We start from the raw sequence: 23,478 nt of genomic DNA on the forward strand, positions 1-23,478 counted from the left end.
GCATTGCCTGTATATGGTGAAAATCTGAGTGTAAAGTTAAGTAATAAACAAAAAAGTGAGAAGACAATTCTTCATGTGCACTCATGTTTTTACCTGGGTCACTGAATGTGGAACGCAGATCCAGACCCGTATTTGTCTTGTTATAAATGCAACTATTATTTCTCAAGGTAACTAACTGTGTACAATGGTGCATACATATACCGTTTAAATGTATGTGTTCATGCTGACTTGCAATTATGAGTTATTTTGAGATAAATTCACCTATATTGGGATAGATGGTATTCAAAGAGTAGATTTTCAAATTGATTGGTTGCCTGTATGATCCTGTAGTCTTTATTTATAAACAAATTTTAATTCATTTTTTCAGGTTTCTGCAAGGTTGAAACATGCCAGAACATTCAACATGTTGGATGTGGGCAGTATAAGGAAGAAGAAAAATTAATGGATGTAAATAAAAAGGTCCCTGATAAAAAAAACCCAAGCAAAATGAACAAAAAGAAACCAAGCAAACTGAACAAGACAAAATGTGGTAGGTTTTTGGATTTTTCATATTTTCATCATTACTAAAATGCTCCGCTGGGCGCAGCTTGATACGACTGCAGAGATCGAGCCCTGAACAGTTGGGCAAGTATGGACACAACATTCAAGCTTGATACAGCACTGAATTTGGATTGTGATTAAATATTTGACACAGCATAGGTTTCTGACACAGAATGAATGTGGTCTAAGAACTTAAAATTTTTTAATTTACCTATTCAAACCATATCATTATTATTTGCTTTCATATATAAATCAGAAATAACCAATTTAAAATGGAAAATTTTAAAGAAAAAAAAAGGAAAAAAAGGAAAAAAAATCCCTCCCCCAAATTTTTTGAACCCCCTTATGATTCTTCACCCCCAAAATCAATCCCAGCCTTCCCTTTGTGGTATGGTAGAACCTTACCTTGCAGTACAATTTCAGAGAAATCCATACATTTGAACACAAATTATTGTCTGGAAACTAGAAAAATGCTTGTTTTTAGGCCCCTTTTTGGCCAAAAATTCCTAAACGTTTAAGGCAATTACCCCCAAACTCGAACCCAGCTTTCCCTTTGTGATATGGAACCTTGTAGCACAATTTCATAAAGATCCATACACTTGCACACAAGTTATTGTCCTGAAACTAGAAAAATGCTTGTTTTTGCCCCTTTTTGGCCCCTAATTCCTAAAATTTTGAGGCAATTACCCCCAAAATCAATCCCAGCCTTCCCTTTGTGGTATAGTACCTTGCAGTACAATTTCAGAGAGATCCATACACTTGAACACAAGTTTTTGTCTGGAAACTAGAAAAATGATCATTTTTGGCCCCTTATTCCTAAACGTTTTAGGCAATTACCCCCAAACTCAATTCCAGCTTTCCCTTTGTGATATGGAACCTTGTAGTACAATTTCAGAAAGATCCATACACTTACACACAAGTTATTGTCATGAAACTAGAAAAATGCTTGTTTTTTGCCCTTTTTTTGGCCCCTAATTCCTAAAATTTTGAGGCAATTACCCCCAAAATCAATCCTAGCATTCCCTTTGTGATATGGAACCTTGTGGTACAATGTCAGAGAGATCCATACACTAACACACAAGTTATGTCTGGAAGTTACAAAAATGCTTATTTTTGGCCCCCAATTCCTTAACTGTTTTGGTACCATAACCCCCAAAATCAATCCCAACCTTCCTTTTGTGGTATTGAACCTTATGGTAAAATTTCATAGAGATCCATTCACTTAAACTAAAGTTAGAGTGCGAAAACCAATGTGTTTTCGGACGATGACGCCAACGTCATACCAATATACGACCGCAAAATTTTTTTGCGGTCGTATAAAAATGTGTTTAATTAAAGATAAATTATTAAATATTGTTCTGCTTTGACCTTATTTTACTATAATCATAAATTACAAAATTATTCCTATCTATGAGTTTCAAACACATCATAAGAGTTTATTGTTGAGCCTGCAACATTTATGTTACAAAATAGAGACATAGCAATCCTAGATTCTATCATCTGCATCATCAGCATTTAGGTTCTGTCTGTGGTTAAGGTTTTTTGATACCACCACAAACTTTTTTTCCGTCGTATAATGCTATGATGTCATTGTGGGCGTCTGAAGACACATTTGGTTTCCAGACAATAACTTTAGTTTAAGTTAACCAGAAGGTTCAATACCACAAATTGTTTATATCTATTGACGTGAGCTCCCTTTCGTTTTTTATAAAATTTAGATTTTACGTTTCTGAGTTATCATATGGGGTTTTATTCATTAAAAAAGGGGGGATTTTCCAGTTTTTAGACAATAAGTCAACTTGCAAGAAATTGTGGTGAATTGTTTATATCTATTGACATGAGCTCCCTTTTGATTTTTATAAATTTTAGATTTTACGTTTCCAAGTTACAGGGTTTTATTCATAAAAAAAGGGGTGATTTTCCAGTTTTCAGACAAAAACTCAAAAATGCTTTCAGCAATTCTTATGAAAATTTGGTGAATTGTTTGTATGTATTGATGTAAGCTCCCTTTAGAATTTTATAAATTTTACAATTTACATTTCTGAGTTATGGGGTTTTATTCATTAAAAAAAGGGGTTATTTTCCAGTTTTCGGACAATAACTCAAAAATGCTGTCACCAATTCTCATGAAACTTTGGTGAATTGTTTATATCTATTGATTTAAGCTACCTTTTTATTTTCATAAATTTCTAATACATGTTTTTTGTAATATGACATTGAGAATTAATTGAACTTTATTTGTTTATAGTCTGACAACAGATTTAATAAGTATTGCACAACAGCAAGAAATCTTTAATTGAATATAAATTCAATTCATATAACCAATTTCAAGTTCTTTGACTACATTTATTCAGAAACCTATAATATGTCAAATATTTAATTACAATCCAAATTAAGACCTGAATCAAGCTTGAATATTGTGTCCATTTTTGCCCCAACTGTTCAGGGTTGGACCTCTGCGGGCGTATCTAGCTGCGCTCAGCAAAGCAGTTTATTGTAGTTTCCAGACAATATCTTGTGTGTAAGTGTATGGATCTCTCTAACATTGTACCACAATGTTCCATATCACAAAGGGAAGGGAAGGCTTTGATTGAGTTAGGGGGTAATTGCCTCAAACATGCAGGAACTAAGGGCAAAAATGGGGTAAAAAACAAGCATTTTCTTGTTTCCAGACAATCACTTGTGTGTAAGTGTATGGATCTCTCTAAAATCTCTATAGAAGGCAACAATTGAGTTTGGGGGTAATTGCTCCAAGAGGTGGGGGATTTTTTTTTATAAGGGGTTCAAATTTTTTTCTTCAAAATTTTTTTAAATTTCAAATTTTTTGAAAAGTTTCAAGAAGAAATCTTCATTTGCACAGTATTGCACAATAGATTATTGAGATCTTTGACCACATTTATTTTGTGTCCAAAACCTATATTATGTCAAAAATTTTATCACAATCCAAATTAAGACAGTATCAAGCTTGAATGTTGTGTCCAAATTTGCCCTAACTGTTCAAGGTTCAACCTCTGCGGTAGTATAAGGCTTTAGTTTGCCTCAACCAAATGTTATGAAGCTAACACAATGCTTATTACCACAAAACACCGATCAAGTTTGAATTTGGGTACCTTCACTTTTACCATTCGAGAGTTATGCCCCTTTACAACTGGAAAAATTGCTGAATTTTTTGTTTCCGTTCTCTTACTTTAGTTTGCCACAACCAAACGTTAACTTATGAAACATATACACAATGCTTATTACTACAAAACACAGATCCAGTTTGAATTTTGGTAGCCTCATTTTTGCTGTTCTAGAGTTATGCCCCTTTACAAATGTAAAAATTGCTGAATTTTTCATTTCTAACCGGATTTTCTAAGGAAATATCGGTTATTAAAATAGTGATATGGGGCGGGCGGCTGGGCGGTTCTACAGGTGGCTGTCAAACAGTGTCAGCACAATAACATGAAAACGCTTTGACAATTTTTTGTTCAAATTTAAATATGTTGTTTCCTGGGACTTAATGAAGGTCTCTATAAATTTTCAAGATTTTAGTATATCTCCTTTGTGAGTTATTGCCATTTTTAATATCCAAAAGTAGAATTTTTAAATATCATGTTATGATTTGTCTTATCTCAGAATAAAACTTGTAGTGACAGATTTATTTGAAAATTAACTATTTCCTAAGTGGTAATGATTATAAGCTATATCATTAGACATTTTGAAGATTATTACATTATTAATTATGTTAGAGTACTATGTTCAACAACCATAGTTCTGTTCAATTAGATATTATAAATATTTTAGCATATGATAATGATTTATTTTCATTATTAATTAGATCTTGGAAATATTTTAGCATATGATAATCATTGGAGTGACAGATTTATTTGAAAATTTTCTGTTTTCTGATAAGATCTGTAGGACTGTATATATAAAGTTTGAAACTTACTAGTATTACTGTATAAATGAAGTTTGGAATTTACTGTTCATTATTAGACATTTTGTAGATAATTAAGTGTCCGTTAATCATATATATTCTTACCCCTACCCCCTTCAATTTGATAATGTGCTTTTATCTTGTAACAGTCAGGGGACTTATTGAAATAAGTGATTTTTAAATCACTTATTTAAGTAGAAAATTCGAAGTTTTATCACAAATTGTGATTTTGTATAGTTTTACCAAAATTTTAAACACATAGGTTTAGATAATATCTTTTCATTAGTAAAATTGAAAAAATGAACTTTTTGCTTCTTTTAAGCAGCAAGGTTTATGCCTTTGATGCAATCATTTAGCTGCAAATTCTATTTTTTCAACTAAAATGCTATAAAAATGGCTTTACAAAATAAACTGATACTTGCTTAACAGATTTTTCCCAGCAGTGGGAGTAATTTTCCTGTAAAATTCAAGGTTTCATCTTATAGATTATGTAATAAAATTCTACTGTTCGCGATCAAAATTTCACTGTTCGGGGGTGTTGAAATTAGTGTGGGTTATTAAAATAATAATACTTAAAGAATTGATTTTTTGGAATGAAATTGAGGTATGATACTTAAACAAGTGATTTTTATACGACCGCAAAAAAATTTTTGTGGTCGTATATTGGTATGATGTTGGCGTCGTCGTCTTCGTCGTCGTCGTCCGAAGACACATTAGTTTTCGCACTCTAACTTAAGCTTAAGTGAATGGATCTCAATGAAATTTTACTATAAGGTTCAATACCACAAAAGAAAGGTGGGGATTGATTTTGGGGGTTATGGTACCCACAGTTAAGGAATTAGGGGCCAAAAATAAGCATTTTTGTAACTTCCAGACATAACTTGTGTGTAAGTGTATGGATCTCTCTGACATTGTACCACATGGTTCCATATCACAAAGGGAATGCTGGGATTGATTTTGGGGGTAGTTGCCTCCAAATTTTAGGAATAAGGGGCCAAAAAGGGGCAAACAACAAGCATTTTTCTAGTTTCATGACAATAACTTGTGTGTAAGTGTATGGATCTCTCTGACATTGTATCACAAGGTTCCATATCACAAAGGGAATGCTGGGAGTTATTTTGGGGGTAATTGCCTCCATATTTTAGGAATTAGGGGCCTAAAAGGGGCGAAAAACAAGCATTTTTCTAGTTTCATGACAATAACTTGTGTGTAAGTGTATGGATCTTTATGAAATTGTACTACAAGGTTCCATATCACAAAGGGAAAGCTGGAATTGAGTTTGGGGGTAATTTCCCGAAAAGTTTAGGAATAAGGGGCCAAAAAGGGGCCAAAATTAAGGATTTTTCTAGTTTCCAGACAATAACTTGTGTTCAAATGTATGGATCTCTTTGAAATTGTACTGCAAGGTACCATACCACAAAGGGAAGGCTGGGATTGAATTTGGGGGTAATTCCCTCAAAATTTTAGTAATTAGGGGCCATAAAAGGGCAAAAAACAAGCATTTTTCTAGTTTCAGGACAATAACTTGTGTGTAAGTGTATGGATCTTTATGAAATTGTACTGCAAGGTTCCATATCACAAATGGAAAGCTGGGTTTGAGTTTGGGGGTATTTGCCCTAAACGTTTAGGAATTTGGGGCCAAAAAGGGGCCAAAAAACAAGCATTTTTCTAGTTTCCAGACAATAACTTGTGTTCAAGTGTATGGATCTCTCTGAAATTGTACTGCAAGGTACCATACCACAAAGGGAAAGCTGGGATTGAATTTGGGGGTAATTCCCTCAAAATTTTAGTAATTAGGGGCCATAAAAGGGCAAAAAACAAGCATTTTTCTAGTTTCAGGACAATAACTTGTGTGTAAGTGTATGGATCTTTATGAAATTGTACTGCAAGGTTCCATATCACAAATGGAAAGCTGGGTTTGAGTTTGGGGGTATTTGCCCTAAACGTTTAGGAATTTGGGGCCAAAAAGGGGCCAAAAAACAAGCATTTTTCTAGTTTCCAGACAATAACTTGTGTTCAAGTGTATGGATCTCTCTGAAATTGTACTGCAAGGTACCATACCACAAAGGGAAAGCTGGGATTGAGTTTGGGGTGATGAATCATAAGGGGGTTCAAAAAAATTGGGGGGATTTGTTTTTCCTTTTTTCATACATGTAAACCTCCAGACGGGAGTACAATAATCCCCGTTTTCAGGGGTCTCCTCCAGACCTCGCATTGAAGAGAAAAAAATCCTGCCCAACATATCATCTCAGACATCTGGTGTAACTGACATCACCTGAAGTTATATTTTACCTGTAAATCAATTAACATACATAATTATATGGCTTCACTTGTCAGCTTGGGTGTCAAACATACTGGTAATCAACGATTTTTACCTCAGGCTAACTGCCGTTGTGTAATAAAAACTTTGTGTATTTATTGGGTTACTTCCCTTGATTTATCCTGCTTTAAGTTACTTTCCTTTAAATAATGTAAATTTTTAAAAGAATATAAATAAAATATAGATTGAACAAATAATCATAAAAGGATGGTAATTAAATGATTTTAAATGTCTTAGGACAAATCAAAAAATAATAATTTGAAAATTATTTGAGGGTTCTATACTTTCTTTTAAGGCTTGAATTGAATTCATATTATAACTATGACCCTGTTACAAATTTAGATGAGTTTCTGATGATTCAAATAAAATCTAACTGCAAATTAATGCAGATAGGTAAACAAATGATCTGATTGCAATGTTTATCCTATAGAATATTCTAATAATATAAAAGATATGAATTGAAAAATTTAAAGAACATACTAAAAAAAAAGAATGTTAGATTGAACATGTAGAATATAAAGATAAAGAAACTTTATAAGTACAAGGGTACTATAAACATAATACATAATACATAATACATTCGGATTGAAAGTTGAAGAAAACACACTTTAAAAGACAATTTTTACAGCACACGGTTATATTTACGACAAACTTTATGTCGATTAAAAACCTCCTGATCTGAGTCCTAATCTCCTGACCAAAATTTTCCAATCTCCTGATCTGAGTTTCACAGTCCATCACATGTATGTTTTTTTCTTTAAAATTTTCCATTTTAAATTGGTTATTTCTGATTTATATATAAAAGCAAATAATAACGATATGGTTTGAATAGGTAAATTAAAATTTTTTAAGTTCTTAGACCACTTTCATTCTGTGTGAGAAACCTATGCTGTGTCAAATATTTAATTACAATCCAAATTCAGTGCTGTATCAAGCTTGAATGTTGTGTCCATACTTGCCCCAACTGTTCAGGGTTCGACCTCAGGGTCGTATCAAGCTGCGCCCCAGCGGAGCATTTTATTATGTCATTATCCTAGATTAAGTACAAGGTCATCACCTGACATGACCCAGTCATCCTATCAACACAGATGTTGGTTCTGATAATTTTAGCAACATAATTAGTCCCTGGATCATTAGTATTCTATATTTAAAGTTACAATAAAATTAAATCACTTAGTCTAGTGATTAATTTGTACTATTTAAATAGGTGATTATTAAAGAAAGACAACTGTTACTTCCAACCTTTATGGACATAATGTTACTTGAATGAGTGATTTAGAAAATCACTCATTTAAGTAAGTCCCCTGACTGTGTAAACGGTTGAGATCCTACTCCTAAACCATATATATTCTTGTATGGGACAATAAAACAAATCAAATGAAATATTGGGATAGTCCTCGGGTTCACAGCTACCCTCCTTTTTTTTGAAAACTTGTAAATGTGCAAGCTCAACACCCTGAAACCATATATATTCTTGTATGTTACAAATCAAATGAAATAAAAGGTGAGTCCCCTGGGGTCACCCCCAGCGTGTCTGTTTGAGAACTTGTAAACGGTCGAGATCCCCACCCCTAAACCATATATATTTTTGTATGGGACAATAAAAGAAATCATTATATTGGGATAGTCCTCGGGTTCACAGCTACCCTCCTTTTTTTTGAAAACTTGTAAATGTGCAAGCTCAACACCCTGAAACCATATATAATATTGGGATAGTCCTCGGGTTCACAGCTACCCTCCTTTTTTTTGAAAACTTGTAAATGTGCAAGCTCAACACCCTGAAACCATATATATTCTTGTATGTTACAAATCAAATGAAATAAAAGGTGAGTCCCCTGGGGTCACCCCCAGCGTGTCTGTTTGAGAACTTGTAAACGGTCGAGATCCCCACCCCTAAACCATATATATTTTTGTATGGGACAATAAAAGAAATCAAATGAAATATAGGGGAAGTCCATTGTGGTAACCCCCCACCCCCTTCTGTTTGAGAAATTGTAAACGGTTGAGATCCCCACCCCTAAACCATATTTATTCTTGTATTTGACAATAAAACAAATCAAATAAAATTTAGGGGAAGTCCACGAGGGTCAACCCCACCCCCTTCTTTTTGAAAACTTGTAAACGGTTGAGATCCCCACCCCTAAACCATATATAATCTTTTTTGGGACAATAAAACAAATCAAATGAAATTTAGGGGATGTCCCCTGGGGTAACCCCTACTCTCCTTTTTTTTGAAAACTTGTAAACAGTCAAGATCCCCACCTAGAAACCATATATATTCTTGTATGTTACAATAAAACAAATTGAATGAAATAAAAGGCGAGTTCCTTGGGGTCATTCCCACCTTCTTCCTGTTTAAGAACTTGTAAATGGTCGAGATCCCCGACCCTAAACCATAGATATCCTTGTATGGGACAAAAAAACAAATCATGAAATAAAGGGCAGGTCCCCTGGGAAAATTAATCAGTTTGTGTGTGTTATATTTGAACATAAATTAAATATATATAGGGTTCTTTAAGTGCTGAATCTAAACTTGTTTATAATTAGATAATCTATTTTTGTCGAGCCTTCGACTTTAGTCAAAAAAGCGAGACATAGCGATCCTACATTCCGTCGTCGTTGACGTCGGCGGCGTCCACAAATATTCACTCTGTGGTTAAAGTTTTTGAAATTTTAATAACTTTCATAAACTATCCTGGATTTCTACCAAACTTGGACAGAAGCTTGTTTATGATCATAAGATAGTATCCAGAAGTAAATTTTGTAAAAATAAAATTCCATTTTTTCCGTATTTTACTTATAAATGGACTTCGTTTTTCTGCCGGGAAATATTACATTCACTCTGTGGTTAAAGTTTTTAGAATTCTAATAACTTTCTTAAACTATCCTGGGTTTGTACCAAACTTGGACAGAAGCTTGTTTATGATCATAAGATAGTATCCAGAAGTAAATTTTGTAAAAAAATAAATCCATTTTTTCCTTATTTTACTTTTAAATGGACTTAGATTTTCTGCCAGGAAACAACACATTCACTCTGTGGTTAAAGTTTTTAAAATTTTAATAACTTTCTTATACTATTTTGGATTTGTACCAAACTTGGACAGAAACTTGTTTATTATCAAAAGCTGGTATCTAGAAGGAAATTTTGTAAAAAAATAAATCCAATTTTTCCGTATTTTACTTTTAAATGGACTTAGATTTTCTGCCAGGAAACAACACATTCACTCTGTCGTTAAAGTTTTTAGAATTTTAATAACTTTCTTATACTATTTTGGATTTGTTCCAAACTTGGACAGAAGCTTGTTTATGATCAAATGCTAGTATCTAGAAGGAAATTTTGTTTTCTTCCAGTTAACATTACATTCAGTCTGCAGTTAAAGTTTTTAAACATTTATTAGATTCATAATTATAAACTATCCTGGATTTTTACCAAACTTGGACAGAAGCTTCTTACAATCAAAAGATAGTATCAAGAGGAATATTTTTATTGATTTACTTCCTCATTTTTGTTGAGCCTGCAATTAACAGAAAAAGTAGGCGAGACACTGGGTTCCGCGGAACCCTTACGAATTTTTATTATGAGATAAAGTTTTTGACATTGATAGATAAGTTGCAGATCTGTATTATTTTTTGACACATGAAAGAAACAATATTAGCAACTATTAATTAAATTTGATTATAATATGGAAATAGATATAACATCATATCTGATTTTAGAGAAGTATTTTGCTGGTTTTTAGCTCACCGGGGCCCATGTGAGCTTATGCCATCACTTGGCGTCCATCATCGTCCGTCGACTGTCGTCATCGTCTGTAGTCGTCTTCTGTCTTCGTAAACTATTTAAAAAATCTTCTCCTCTGAAACTACTGGGCCAAATACCTTCAAACTTTAACTAAATGTTCCTTAGGCATGTTAGGGTATCTAGTTTATAAATTGTATCCGAAGTTTTGATCCATTGACAAACATGGCCGCCATGGCTAAAAATAGAACATAGGGGTCAAATGCAGTTTTTGGCTTATATCTCAAAAACTAAAGCTTTTAGAGCAAATCTGACATGGGGTAATGTTGTTCAATTGGTCAAGATCTATCAACTCTGAAATTTTCAGACGAATCGAACAACCCATTGTTGGGTTGCTGCCACTGAATTGGTAGTTTTAACAAAATTTTGCAGTTTTTATACAACCGCAAAAAAATTTTGCGGTCGTATATTGGTATGACGTTGGCGTCGTCGTCGTTCGAAGACACATTGGTTTTGGCACTCTAACTTTAGTTTAAGTGAATGGATCTCTATGAAATTTTACCATAAGGTTCAATACCACAAAAGGAAGGTTGAGATTGATTTTGGGGGTTATGGTACCAACAGATACGGAATTAGGGGCCAACAATAAGCATTTTTGTAACTTCCAGACATAACATGTGTGTAAGTGTATGGATCTCTCTGACATTGTACCACAAGGTTCCATATCACAAAGGGAATGCTTGGATTGATTTTGGGGGTAATTGCCTCCAAATTTTAGGAATTAGGGGCCAAAAAGGGGCAAAAAACAAGCATTTTTCTAATTTCATGACAATAACTTGTGTGTAAGTTTATGGATCTCTCTGACATTGTATCACAAGGTTCCATATCACAAAGGGAATGCTGGGATTGATTTTGGTGGTAATTGCCTCCAAATTTTAGGAATAAGGGGCCAAAAAGGGTAAAAAAACAAGCATTTTTCTAGTATCATGACAATAACTTGTGTGTAAGTTTATGGATCTTTATGAAATTGTACTACAAGGTTTCATATCACAAAGGGAAAGCTGGAATTGAGTTTGGGGGTAATTGCCCAAAACGTTTAGAAATAAGGGGCCAAAAATAAGCATTTTTCTAGTTTCCAGACAATAACTTGTGTTCAAGTGTATGGATCTCTCTGAAATTGTACCGCAAGGTACCATACCACAAAGGGAAGGCTGGGATTGATTTTGGGGGTAATTCCCTCAAAATTTTAGGAATTAGGGGCCATAAAAGGTAAAAAAAAACAAGCATTTTTCTAGTTTCAGGACAATAACTTGTGTGTAAGTGTATGGATCTTTATGAAATTGTACTGCAAGGTTCCATATGACAAAGGGAAAGCTGGGTTTGAGTTTGGGGGTTATTGCCCTAAATGTTTAGGAATTTGGGCCAAAAAACAAGCATTTTTCTAGTTTCCAGACAATAACTTGCGTTCAAGTAAAATTGAGAATGGAAATGGGGAATGTGTCAAAGAGACAACAACCCGACCATAGAACAGACAACAGCAGAAGGTCACCAACAGGTCTTCAATGCAGCGAGAAATTCCCGCACCCGGAGGCGTCCTTCAGCTGGCCCCTAAACAAATATATATACTAGTTCAGTGATAATGAACGCCATACTAAACTCCAAATTGTACACAAGAAACTAAAATTAAAAATAATACAAGACTGACAAAGGCTAGAGGCTCCTCACTTGGGACAGGCGCAAAAATGTGGCGGGGTTAAACATGTTTATGAGATCTCAACCCTCCCCCTATACCTCTAGCCAATGTAGAAAAGTAAACGCACAACAATACGCACATTAAAATTCAGTTCAAGAGAAGTCCGAGTCTGATGTCAGAAGATGTAACCAAAGAAAATAAACAAAATGACAATAATACATAAATAACAACAGACTACTAGCAGTTAACTGACATGCCAGCTCCAGACTTCAATTAAACTGATTGAAAGATCATGTCTTCATCATATGAACATCAGGCACAATCCTTCCCGTTAGGGGTTTAGTATCATACCATCATAACATATATGAGAACAACATAACCCGTGTCATGCCAACAACTGTTTTTTATACGACCGCAAAAAAAATTTTGTGGTCGTATATTGGTATGAAGTTGGGCGTCGTCGTCGTTGTCGTCCGGCGTCGTCGTCGTCGTCCGAAGACACATTGGTTTTCGCACTCTAACTTTAGTTTAAGTGAATGGATCTTTATGAAATTTTACCACAAGGTTCAATACCACAAAAGGAAGGTTGGGATTGATTTTGGGGGTTATGGTAATAACAGTAAAGGAATTAGGGGCCAAAAATAAGCATTTTTGTAACTTCCAGACATAACTTGTGTGTTAGTGTATGGATCTCTCTGACATTGTACCACAAGGTTCCATATCACTAAAGGAATGCTGGGATTGATTTTGGGGGTAATTGCCTCCAAATTTTAGGAATTAGGGGCCAAAAAAAGGGGCAAAAAACAAGCATTTTTCTAGTTTCATGACAATAACTTTTGTGTAAGTGTATGGATCTTTCTGAAATTGTACTACAAGGTTCCATATCACAAAGGGAAAGCTGGGTTTGAGTTTGGGGGTAATTGCCCTAAACGTTTTGGAATTTGGGGCCAAAAAGGGGCCAAAAAACACATTTTTTTCTAGTTTCCAGACAATAACTTGTGTTCAAGTGTATGGATCTCTCTGAAATTGTACTGCAAGGTACCATACCACAAAGGGAAGGCTGGGATTGAGTTTGGGGGTGATGAATCATAATGGGGGTTCAAAAAATTTTGGGGGGGGATTTATTTTTTTTTTCCTTTTTTTTCTTTTTTTCCTTTTTTGTTTCTTTTAAAATTTTCCATTTTAAGTTGGTTATTTCTGATTTATATTTAAAATCAAATAATAATGATATGGTAGGAGATACACACCAAACAGGATGTGTAAATTATTATATAATAAGTATTGTGCAATAGCAAGAAATTTTCAATTGCACAGTATTGCACAATAGCAAGAAATCTTCAATTGCACAGTATTGCGCAATAGCAAGAAATCTTCAATTGCACAGTATTGCGCAATAGCAAGAAATATCCAATAGCACAATATTGCGCAATAGCAAGAAATTGTCAATTGTACAGTATTGCGCAATAGCAAGAAATATTTAATAGCACAGGATTGTGCAAAAGAAGATACTTCCTATAAATTGCTTATTTCTTGACCAATTTCAATGGGGTTTTATTCTTGATTTCATGGGGTTCTTTAATATGCTGAATCTAACCGTGTATTTAGTTTTTGGATTTTGGGCCCCGTTTTTAAATTGGTCCACATTGAGGTCCAAAGGGTCCAAAATTAAACTTTGTTTGATTTCATCAAAAATTGAATTATTGGGGTTCTTTGATATGCCGAATCTAACTGTGTATTTAGATTCTTAAATTTTGGTTCCGTTTTCAAATTGGTCTACATTAAGGTCCAAAGGGTCCAAAATTAAACTTAGTTTGATTTTAACAAAAATTGAATTCTTAGGGTTCTTTGATATGCTGAATCTAAACATGTATTTAGATTTTTGATTATGGGCCCAGTTTTCAAGTTGGTCCAAATCGGGGTCCAAAATTAAACTTTGTTTGATTTCAACAAAAATTGAATATATGGGGTTCTTTGATATGCTGAATCTAACCATGTATTTAGATTTTTGATTTTTGGGCCCCGTTATCAACTTTGTCCACATTGAGGTCAAAAGGGTCCAAAATTAAACTTTGTTTGATTTCATCAAAAATTGAATTCTTGGGGTTCTTTGATATGCTGAATCTAACCATGTATTTAGATTTTGGATATTGGACCATAATAGGTGAATGTCCAATTTAAAATTTTTAAGTTCTTAGACCACATTCAATCTGTGTTAGAAACCTATGCTGTGTCAAATATTTAATCACAATCCAAATCCAAAGCTGTATCAAGCTTGAATGTTGTGTCCATACTTCCCCCAACTGTTCAGGGTTCGACCTCTGCGGTCGTATCAAGCTGCGCCCTGCGGAGCATTTTATTAAATAAATGTGTTTAGTGCCGATGCAAAGACCCTATAAGTGAATCAATATTAACGCCAAAATATGCAATCTTTAATGACCTCACAACAGTATCGTAACTATATCCCTTCTTAATAAGTCTATTTAAAGGTTTTGTTAGCTTCAGAGGTGAATACTGACATTTTTGTGCTTTATAAAGAATATTTCCATAAAAAATTGGATGTGAAATACCTGAACATATAAGAAGTCTGCATGTTGAGCTATATTTACGAATGATGTCCTTATACCGATGATAAAATTTAGTAAATGTTTTGACTTAAGTTTGTGATATCGAAAACCCTGGTGTAAAAATTTTTCAGTAATACATAAATTTCTCTCGTTAAAATCTAAAACATTGTTACATACACGAGTGAATCGTACAAGTTGAGATATATAAACACCGTAAGATGGTGACAAGGGAACGTCACCATCTAAAAATGGATAATTAACGATAGGAAATGAAAAATCATCTCTTTTATCATATATTTTAGTATTAAGCTTTCCGTTAATGATATAGATATCAAGATCGAGGAAAGGGCAGTGGTCATTGTAAGTATTAGCTTTATTTAAAGTAAGTTCAACAGGATAAATTTCTTTAGTATACATACTGAAGTCGTCATTATTGAGAGCCAAAATATCATCCAAATATCTAAAAGTATTATTAAATTTGTGTATCAGATGTTGTTTCGATGGGTCTTTGCTGATTTTTGTCATAAATTGTAACTCATAGCAATACAAAAAAAGGTCCGCAATAAGTGGTGCACAGTTAGTCCCCATTGGAATTCCGATAACCTGACGATATACGAAATCTCCAAAGCGAACAAAAATGTTATCTAGTAAAAAATCAAGGGCATATATAGTATCAAAGCATGTCCAATTGACATAGTTTTTTTGTTTATTGCTACTAAAAAATGACCTAAAAGAGTTTGAACATATATATTCACATTCTGACTTTTTAAATGCCCATTTAATTAGGTGTGTGAATTTTTTCTTAATGAGAATGTGAGGCAATGTGGTATATAGGGTAGAAAAATCAAAACTTTGAACAGATTCAAAATCACCAGTATATGCATGCAATTTATCAAGTACTTCCAACGAGTTCTTGACACTCCAAAAGTAATTAATTCCACTATTTTCGAAGGCCTTATTTGAACAATTTATTATCAGGTTTTTGATTGTACCAAGTGTACTGGTAAGAAGAATAGACAATTTAGTAGTGGAACAATGGCTTGAAGACGAAATGAATCTATATTTGTAAGGTGTTTTGTGTAGCTTCGGAAGCCAATACATAGTTGGGACTTTCATTGTATTTGGTTCTGCTTGTAAAGCGGTAGCTAAAAGTTTATGTTTGTTACAGATGTCGTTTTCTGAAAATGGAGTCAGTTGGAATGTTGGTGAATTGGTGATTTCTTTTTTCAGAACCTCAATGTAAAATTTACGTCAAACAATAATAATATTATTAGCAGCTTTATCGGCCAGGACAAAAACAAATTCCTTGGCTAGTTCTTTTAGTTTATGTTTGATACGAGAAATAGGTTTATTGTGGTTATTGTTAAGAGTAAAATGTTCTTTAAAATGTTGAATACGTATATCAACTATGTTCATTACTGATTTAAAAAAAGAGTCCAAAGATTTTTTGTCAGCTTTTTCCCGTTTTATCCATTTCAAACAGTAAGTATGGAGTGAGTCGTGGATGATATTACGACACTCATTCCAATTAATAATTGACGGGGGACGATATTTAGGTCCTTTACTGAGGAATGATTTTAACTCTCGGTCTTGAACGATGTTAAGATCTCCTGTTATAACATGGGAAATGGGTCCATAAATGTATTCGGAATTACTGCAATTACATGAAGTAGGTGTATTTTCACTGATATTAACATCTTTACACAATTGGCTATTATTAAACACAAATTTCCGTGTAGATTTCTTGTAAATATAACAAATAAGAGGGAGCTCAGTATTATCAAAATATCCTGGAATTGTATGAATCTCTCTGAAATTGTACTGCAAGGTACCATATCACAAAGGGAAGGCTGGGATTGAGTTTGGGGGTGATGAATCATAAGGGGGTTCAAAAAATTTGGGGCGGGGGGATTTTTTTTTCCTTTTTTTTTCTTTAAAATTTTCCATTTTAAATTGGTTATTTCTGATATATATATATATAAAAGCAAATAATAATGATATGGTTTGAATAGGTAAATTAAAAATTTTTAAGTTCTTAGACCACATTCATTCTGTGTCAGAAACCTATGCTGTGTTAAATATTTAATTACAATCCAAATTCAGTGCTGTATCAAGCTTGAATGTTGTGTCAATACTTGCCCCAACTGTTCAGGGTTCGACCTCTGCGGTCGTATCAAGCTGCGCCCCAGCGGAGCATTTTATTTGTTATTATTTTGAATATTTTTATAGATATTTATAAACTGTAAGCAGCAATAATGTTCAGCAAAGTAAGATCTACAAAAAAGTTAATATGACCATAATTGTCAATTGACCCCTTAAGGAGTTATTGCTCTTTAAAGACAATTTTACACAATTTGTTCATCAAGTTTGCTTACATTTAAAAATCTTCTCCTCTGAAACTACTGGGACAATTACCTTCAAACTTTTAACTAAATGTTCCTTAGGGTATCTTGTTTATAAATTATATCCAAAGTTTGTATCCATCGACAAACATGGCTGTCATGGCTAAAAATAGAACATAAGGGTCAAATGCAGTTTTTGGCTTATATCTCAAAAACTAAAGCTTTAAGAGCAAATGTGACAGGGGTAAAATTGTTTAATTGGTCAAGATCTATCTGCCCTGATATTTTCAGACGAATCAAACAACCCATTATTGGGTTGCTGCCACCGAATTGGTAGTTTTAACAAGATTTTGCATTTTTTATAGGACTGCAAACAAATTTTGTGGTCGTATATTGGTATGGCGTTGGCGTCGTCGTCGTCGTCGTCGTTCGGCGTCATCAAACGGTGTTGTCGTCCGAAGACACATTGGTTTTCGCACTCTAACTTTAGTTTTAAGTGAATGGATCTTTATGAAATTTTACGATAAGGTTCAATATCACAAAAGGAATGTTGGGATTGGTTTTGGGGTTTATGGTACCAACAGTTAAGGAATTAGGGGCCAAAAAGGGGCAAAAAATAAGCATTTTTATACGACCGCAAAAAATTTTTGTGGTCCTATATTGGTATGACGTTGTCGTCGTCGTCCGGCGTCGTCGTCCGAAGACACATTGGTTTTCGCACTCTAACTTTAGTTTAAGTGAATGGATCTTTTTGAAATTTTACCATAAGGTTAAATACCACAAAAGGAAGGTTGGGATTGATTTTGGGGGTTATGGTACCAACAGTTAAGGAATTAAGGGCCAAAAAGGGGCCAAAAATAAGCATTTTCTAGTTTCCAGACAATCACTGATGAACGGTGTATGGATCTCTCTGAAATTATACTACAAGTTTCCATACCACAAAGGGATGGTTAGGATTTGCTTTGGGGGGTTATGGCTCAAACCGTTTAGGAATTAGGGGCAAAAAAGGGGGAAAAACAAGGTTGTCCTGGTTAATGGACAAATACTTTAGTACAAAACATAATTTAAAGCAGTGTAAGGGAGATAAATCAAATACATCATTGAAATTATCTCCCTTACACTGCTTTTAAATTATGTATAAAGTAATGGTTAATGAACAATAAAGATAATATAAAACAGTGTAAGGGAGGTAATCCAAGTACAACGTTTTGGTTACTTCCCTTACACTGCTTTTAAATTATGTTTAAAGAAATGCATATTTATAAAGGAAGACCAGTAAAAATATCTGCAAATGTTGCATCTTTTTTTTTTACAAAATTAATAGCACAGGATTGTGCAAAAGAAGATACTTCCTATAAATTGCTTATTTCTTGACCAATTTCAATGGGGTTTTATTCTTGATTTCATGGGGTTCTTTAATATGCTGAATCTATTTATTTTTTTTTCCTTTTTTTCTTTTTTTCCTTTTTTGTTTCTTTTAAAATTTTCCATTTTAAGTTGGTTATTTCTGATTTATATTTAAAATCAAATAATATAATGATATGGTAGGAGATACACACCAAACAGGATGTGTAAATTATTATATAATAAGTATTGTGCAATAGCAAGAAATTTTCAATTGCACAGTATTGCACAATAGCAAGAAATCTTCAATTGCACAGTATTGCGCAATAGCAAGAAATCTTCAATAGCACAATATTGCGCAATAGCAAGAAATTGTCAATTGTACAGTATTGCGCAATAGCAAGAAATATTTAATAGCACAGGATTGTGCAAAAGAAGATACTTCCTATAAATTGCTTATTTCTTGACCAATTTCAATGGGGTTTTATTCTTGATTTCATGGGGTTCTTTAATATGCTGAATCTAACCGTGTATTTAGTTTTTGGATTTTGGGCCCCGTTTTTAAATTGGTCCACATTGAGGTCCAAAGGGTCCAAAATTAAACTTTGTTTGATTTCATCAAAAATTATTGGGGTTCTTTGATATGCCGAATCTAACTGTGTATTTAGATTCTTAAATTTTGGTTCCGTTTTCAAATTGGTCTACATTAAGGTCCAAAGGGTCCAAAATTAAACTTAGTTTGATTTTAACAAAAATTGAATTCTTAGGGTTCTTTGATATGCTGAATCTAAACATGTATTTAGATTTTTGATTATGGGCCCAGTTTTCAAGTTGGTCCAAATCGGGGTCCAAAATTAAACTTTGTTTGATTTCAACAAAAATTGAATATATGGGGTTCTTTGATATGCTGAATCTAACCATGTATTTAGATTTTTGATTTTTGGGCCCCGTTATCAACTTTGTCCACATTGAGGTCAAAAGGGTCCAAAATTAAACTTTGTTTGATTTCATCAAAAATTGAATTCTTGGGGTTCTTTGATATGCTGAATCTAACCATGTATTTAGATTTTGGATATTGGACCATAATAGGTGAATGTCCAATTTAAAATTTTTAAGTTCTTAGACCACATTCAATCTGTGTTAGAAACCTATGCTGTGTCAAATATTTAATCACAATCCAAATCCAAAGCTGTATCAAGCTTGAATGTTGTGTCCATACTTCCCCCAACTGTTCAGGGTTCGACCTCTGCGGTCGTATCAAGCTGCTCCCTGCGGAGCATTTTATTTAAATTGGTCTACATTAAGGTCCAAAGGGTCCAAAATTAAACTTAGTTTGATTTTAGCAAAAATTGAATTCTTGGGGTTCTTTGATATGCTGAATCTAAACATGTGTTTAGATTTTTGATTATGGGCCCAGTTTTCAAGTTTGTCCAAGTTGGGGTCCAAAATTAAACTTTGTTTGATTTTAGCAAAAATTGAATATATGGGGTTCTTTGATGTGCTGAATCTAACCATGTATTTTGATTTTGGACATTGGACCATAATAGGTAAATTAAAAAAATTCAAGTTCTTTGACCACATTCTTTCTGTGTCAGAAACCTATGCTGTGTCAAATATTTAATAACAATCCAAATTCAGAGCTGTATCAAGCTTGAATGTTGTGTCCATATTTGCCCCAACTGTTCAGGATTCGACCTCTGTGGTCGTATCAAGCTGCGCCCCAGCGAAGCATTTTATTTAAATTGGTCTACATTAAGGTCCAAAGGGTCCAAAATAAACTTAGTTTGATTTTAACAAAAATTGAATTCTTGGGGTTTTCCGTGTTTTTAGATTTTTAATTTGGGCCCGTTTTTTAAATTGGTCTACATTAAGGTCCAAAGGGTCCAAAATTAAACTTAGTTTGATTTTAACAAAAATTGAATTCTTGGGGTTCTTTGATATGCTGAATCTAAACATGTGTTTAGATTTTTGATTATGGACCCAGTTTTCAAGTTGGGGTCCAAAATTAAACTTTTTTTTATTTCAACAAAAATTGAATATATGGGGTTCTTTGATATGCTGAATCTAACCATGTATTTAGATTTTTTATTTGTGGGCCCTGCTATCAAATTGGTTCATATTGAGGTCAAAAGGGTCCAAAATTAAACTTTGTTTGATTTCATCAAAAATTGAATTATTGGGGTTCTTTGATATTCCAAATCTAACCGTGTATTTAGATTTTTAATTTTAAGTCCCGTTTTTTAAATTGGTCTACATTAAGGTCCAAAGGGTCCAAAATTAAACTTAGTTTGATTTTAACAAAAATTGAATTCTTGGGGTTCTTTGATATGCTGAATCTAAACATGTGTTTAGATTTTTATGCCCCCGCCGTAGCGGAGGGGGCATTAAGTTTTACCCTTGTCCGTCTGTACGTACGTACGTACGTACGTACGTCCCGAAATTGGTTTCCGTTCTCTAACTTGAGTTTGCCTCAACCAAATGTTATGAAACTTATACACAATGCTTATTACCACAAAACATAGATCAAGTTTGAATTTTGGTGGCGTCACTTTAACCGATCTAGAGTTATGCCCCTTTATAAAAGGAAATATTGCAAATTTTTAGTTTCCGTTCTCTAACTTAAGTTTGCCTCAACCAAATGTTATGAAACTTATACACAATGCTTATTACTACAAAACACAGATCAAGTTTGAATTTTGGTGGCGTCACTTTAACCGATCTAGAGTTATGCCCCTTTATAAAAGGAAAAATTGCCAAATTTTTATTTTCTTCTAAATATCAAGTTTATTTTATATATTTTTAAAATTGGAGTTATCTTCCTTTGACCATGGTTATAATTGAATCAACTACAATCAATGCTTTATACAATGCAATGTTTAATTTTGACTTCCACTGATAAAACACAGATCAAGTTGAATTTGGGTTGTGTCACTTTTACCGTTCTTCAGTTGTGTCCCTTTATAACTATATGATATGCAAGCGGGGGCATCATCTGTGTCCACATGTGGACACTATCCACATTTATTGATTATGGGCCCAGTTTTCAAGTTTGTCCAAGTTGGGGTCCAAAATTAAACTTTGTTTGATTTTATCAAAAATTGAATATATGGGGTTCTTTGATATGCTGAATCTAACCATGTATTTTGATTTTGGACATTGGACCATAATAGGTAAATTAAAAAAATTCAAGTTCTTAGACCACATTCTTTCTGTGTCAGAAACCTATGCTGTGTCAAATATTTAATAACAATCCAAATTCAGAGCTGTATCAAGCTTGAATGTTGTGCCCCAACTGTTAAGGGTTCGACCTCTGTGGTCGTATCAAGCTGCGCCCAGTGAAGCATTTTATTGTAACTTCCAGACATAACTTGTGTGTTAGTTTATGGATCTCTCTGACATTGTACCACAGGGTTCCATATCACAAAGGGAATGCTGAGATAGATTTTAGGGGTAATTGCCTCAAAATTTGGGAATTAAGGGCCAAAAAAGGGGAAAAAACAAGCATTTTTCTAGTTTCATGACAATAACTTGTGTGTAAGTGTATGGATCTTTCTGAAATTGTACTACAAGGTCCCATATCACAAAGGAAAAGCTTGAATTGAGTTTGGGGGTAATTGCCCTAAACGTTTAGGAATAATTAAGGGGCCAAAAGGGCCAAAAATAAGCATTTTTCTAGTTTCCAGACAATAACTTGTGTTCAAGTGTATGGATCTCTCTGAAATTGTACTACAAGGTACCATACCACAAAGGGAAGGCTGGGATTGATTTTGGGGTTAATTGCCTCAAAATTTTAGGAATTAGGGGCAAGAAATGGGCAAAAATCAAGCATTTTTATAGTTTCAGGACAATAACTTGTGTGCAAGTGTATGGATCTTTATGAAATTGTACTACAAGGTTCCATATCACGAAGGGAATGCTGGGATTGATTTTGGGGGTAATTACCTCAAAATTTTAGGAATTAGGGGCCAAAAAAGGGGCAAAAAACAAGCATTTTTCTAGTTTCATGACAATAACTTGTGTGTAAGTGTATGGATCTTTCTGAAATTGTACTACAAGGTTCCATATCACAAAGGGAAAGCTGGAATTGAGTTTGGGGGCAATTGCCCAAAACGTTTAGGAATAAGGGGCCAAAAATTAGCATTTTTCTAGTTTCCAGACAATAACGTTTGTTCAAGTGTATGGATCTTTATGAAATTGTACTACAGGGTTCCATATCACAAAGGGAATTGTGGGATTGATTTTGGGGGTAATTGCCTCAAAATTATAGGAATTAGGGGCAAAAAAAGGGGCAAAAAAACAAGCATTTTACTAGTTTCGTGACAATAACTTGTGTGTAAGTGTATGGATCTTTCTGAAATTGTACTACAAGGTTCCATATCACAAAGGGAAAGCTGGAATTGAGTTTGGGGGTAATTGCCCAAAACGTTTAGGAAAAAGAGGCCAAAAAGGGCCAAAAATAAGCATTTTTCTAGGTTCCAGACAATAACTTGTGTTCAAGTGTATGGATATCTCTGAAATTGTACTACAAGGTACCATACCACAAAGGGAAGGCTGGGATTGATTTTGGGGGTAACTGCCTCAAAAGTTTAGGAATTAGGAATTAGGGGCCAAAAAGGGGCAAAAAACAAGCATTTTTCTAGTTTCAGGACAATAACTTGTGTGTAAGTGTATGGATCTTTATGAAATTGTACTACAAGGTTCCATATCACAAAGAGAAAGCTGGGTTTGAGTTTGGGGGTAATTGCCCTAAACGTTTAGGAATTTTGGGCCAAAAAGGGCAGAAAAACAAGCATTTTTCTAGTTTCCAGACAATAACTTGTGTTCAAGTGTATGGATCTCTCTGAAGTTGTACTGCAAGGTACCATACCATAAAGGGAAGGCTTAGATTGAGTTTGGGGGTGATGAATCATAAGGGGGTCCAAAAAATTTGGGGGAGGGATTTTTTTTTCCTTTTTTTTCTTTAAAATTTTCCATTTTAAATTGGTTATTTCTGATTTATATATAAAAGCCAATAATA

At 33.9% G+C, this 23,478-nt stretch overlaps 1 protein-coding gene and 1 long non-coding RNA gene across 4 annotated transcripts in view; both read left to right on the forward strand.

The window, feature by feature from the left end:
• LOC127722003 (uncharacterized) overlaps positions 1 to 23,478 on the forward strand; it is a 69,583-nt gene that overhangs the window by 17,359 nt on the left and 28,746 nt on the right. For all 3 annotated transcript variants that reach the window (XR_007991593.1, XM_052228857.1, XM_052228858.1), the window contains one exon: positions 368 to 529. Coding sequence is in view for 2 of the 3 variants with exons in the window: in XM_052228857.1 (XP_052084817.1) it covers positions 368 to 529 (162 nt within the window). In the remaining variant the exon portion in view is untranslated. The remainder of the gene's footprint in view (positions 1 to 367; positions 530 to 23,478) is intronic.
• On the forward strand, positions 10,701 to 23,054 carry LOC127722008 (uncharacterized). The gene is made up of 3 exons (XR_007991594.1): positions 10,701 to 11,235; positions 22,356 to 22,667; positions 22,831 to 23,054. It is a non-coding gene; the product is annotated as an uncharacterized LOC127722008 (long non-coding RNA).

Source organism: Mytilus californianus, unplaced genomic scaffold, assembly GCF_021869535.1.
Source record: "Mytilus californianus isolate M0D057914Y unplaced genomic scaffold, xbMytCali1.0.p SCAF_12, whole genome shotgun sequence".
Classification (NCBI taxonomy): domain Eukaryota; kingdom Metazoa; phylum Mollusca; class Bivalvia; order Mytilida; family Mytilidae; genus Mytilus; species Mytilus californianus.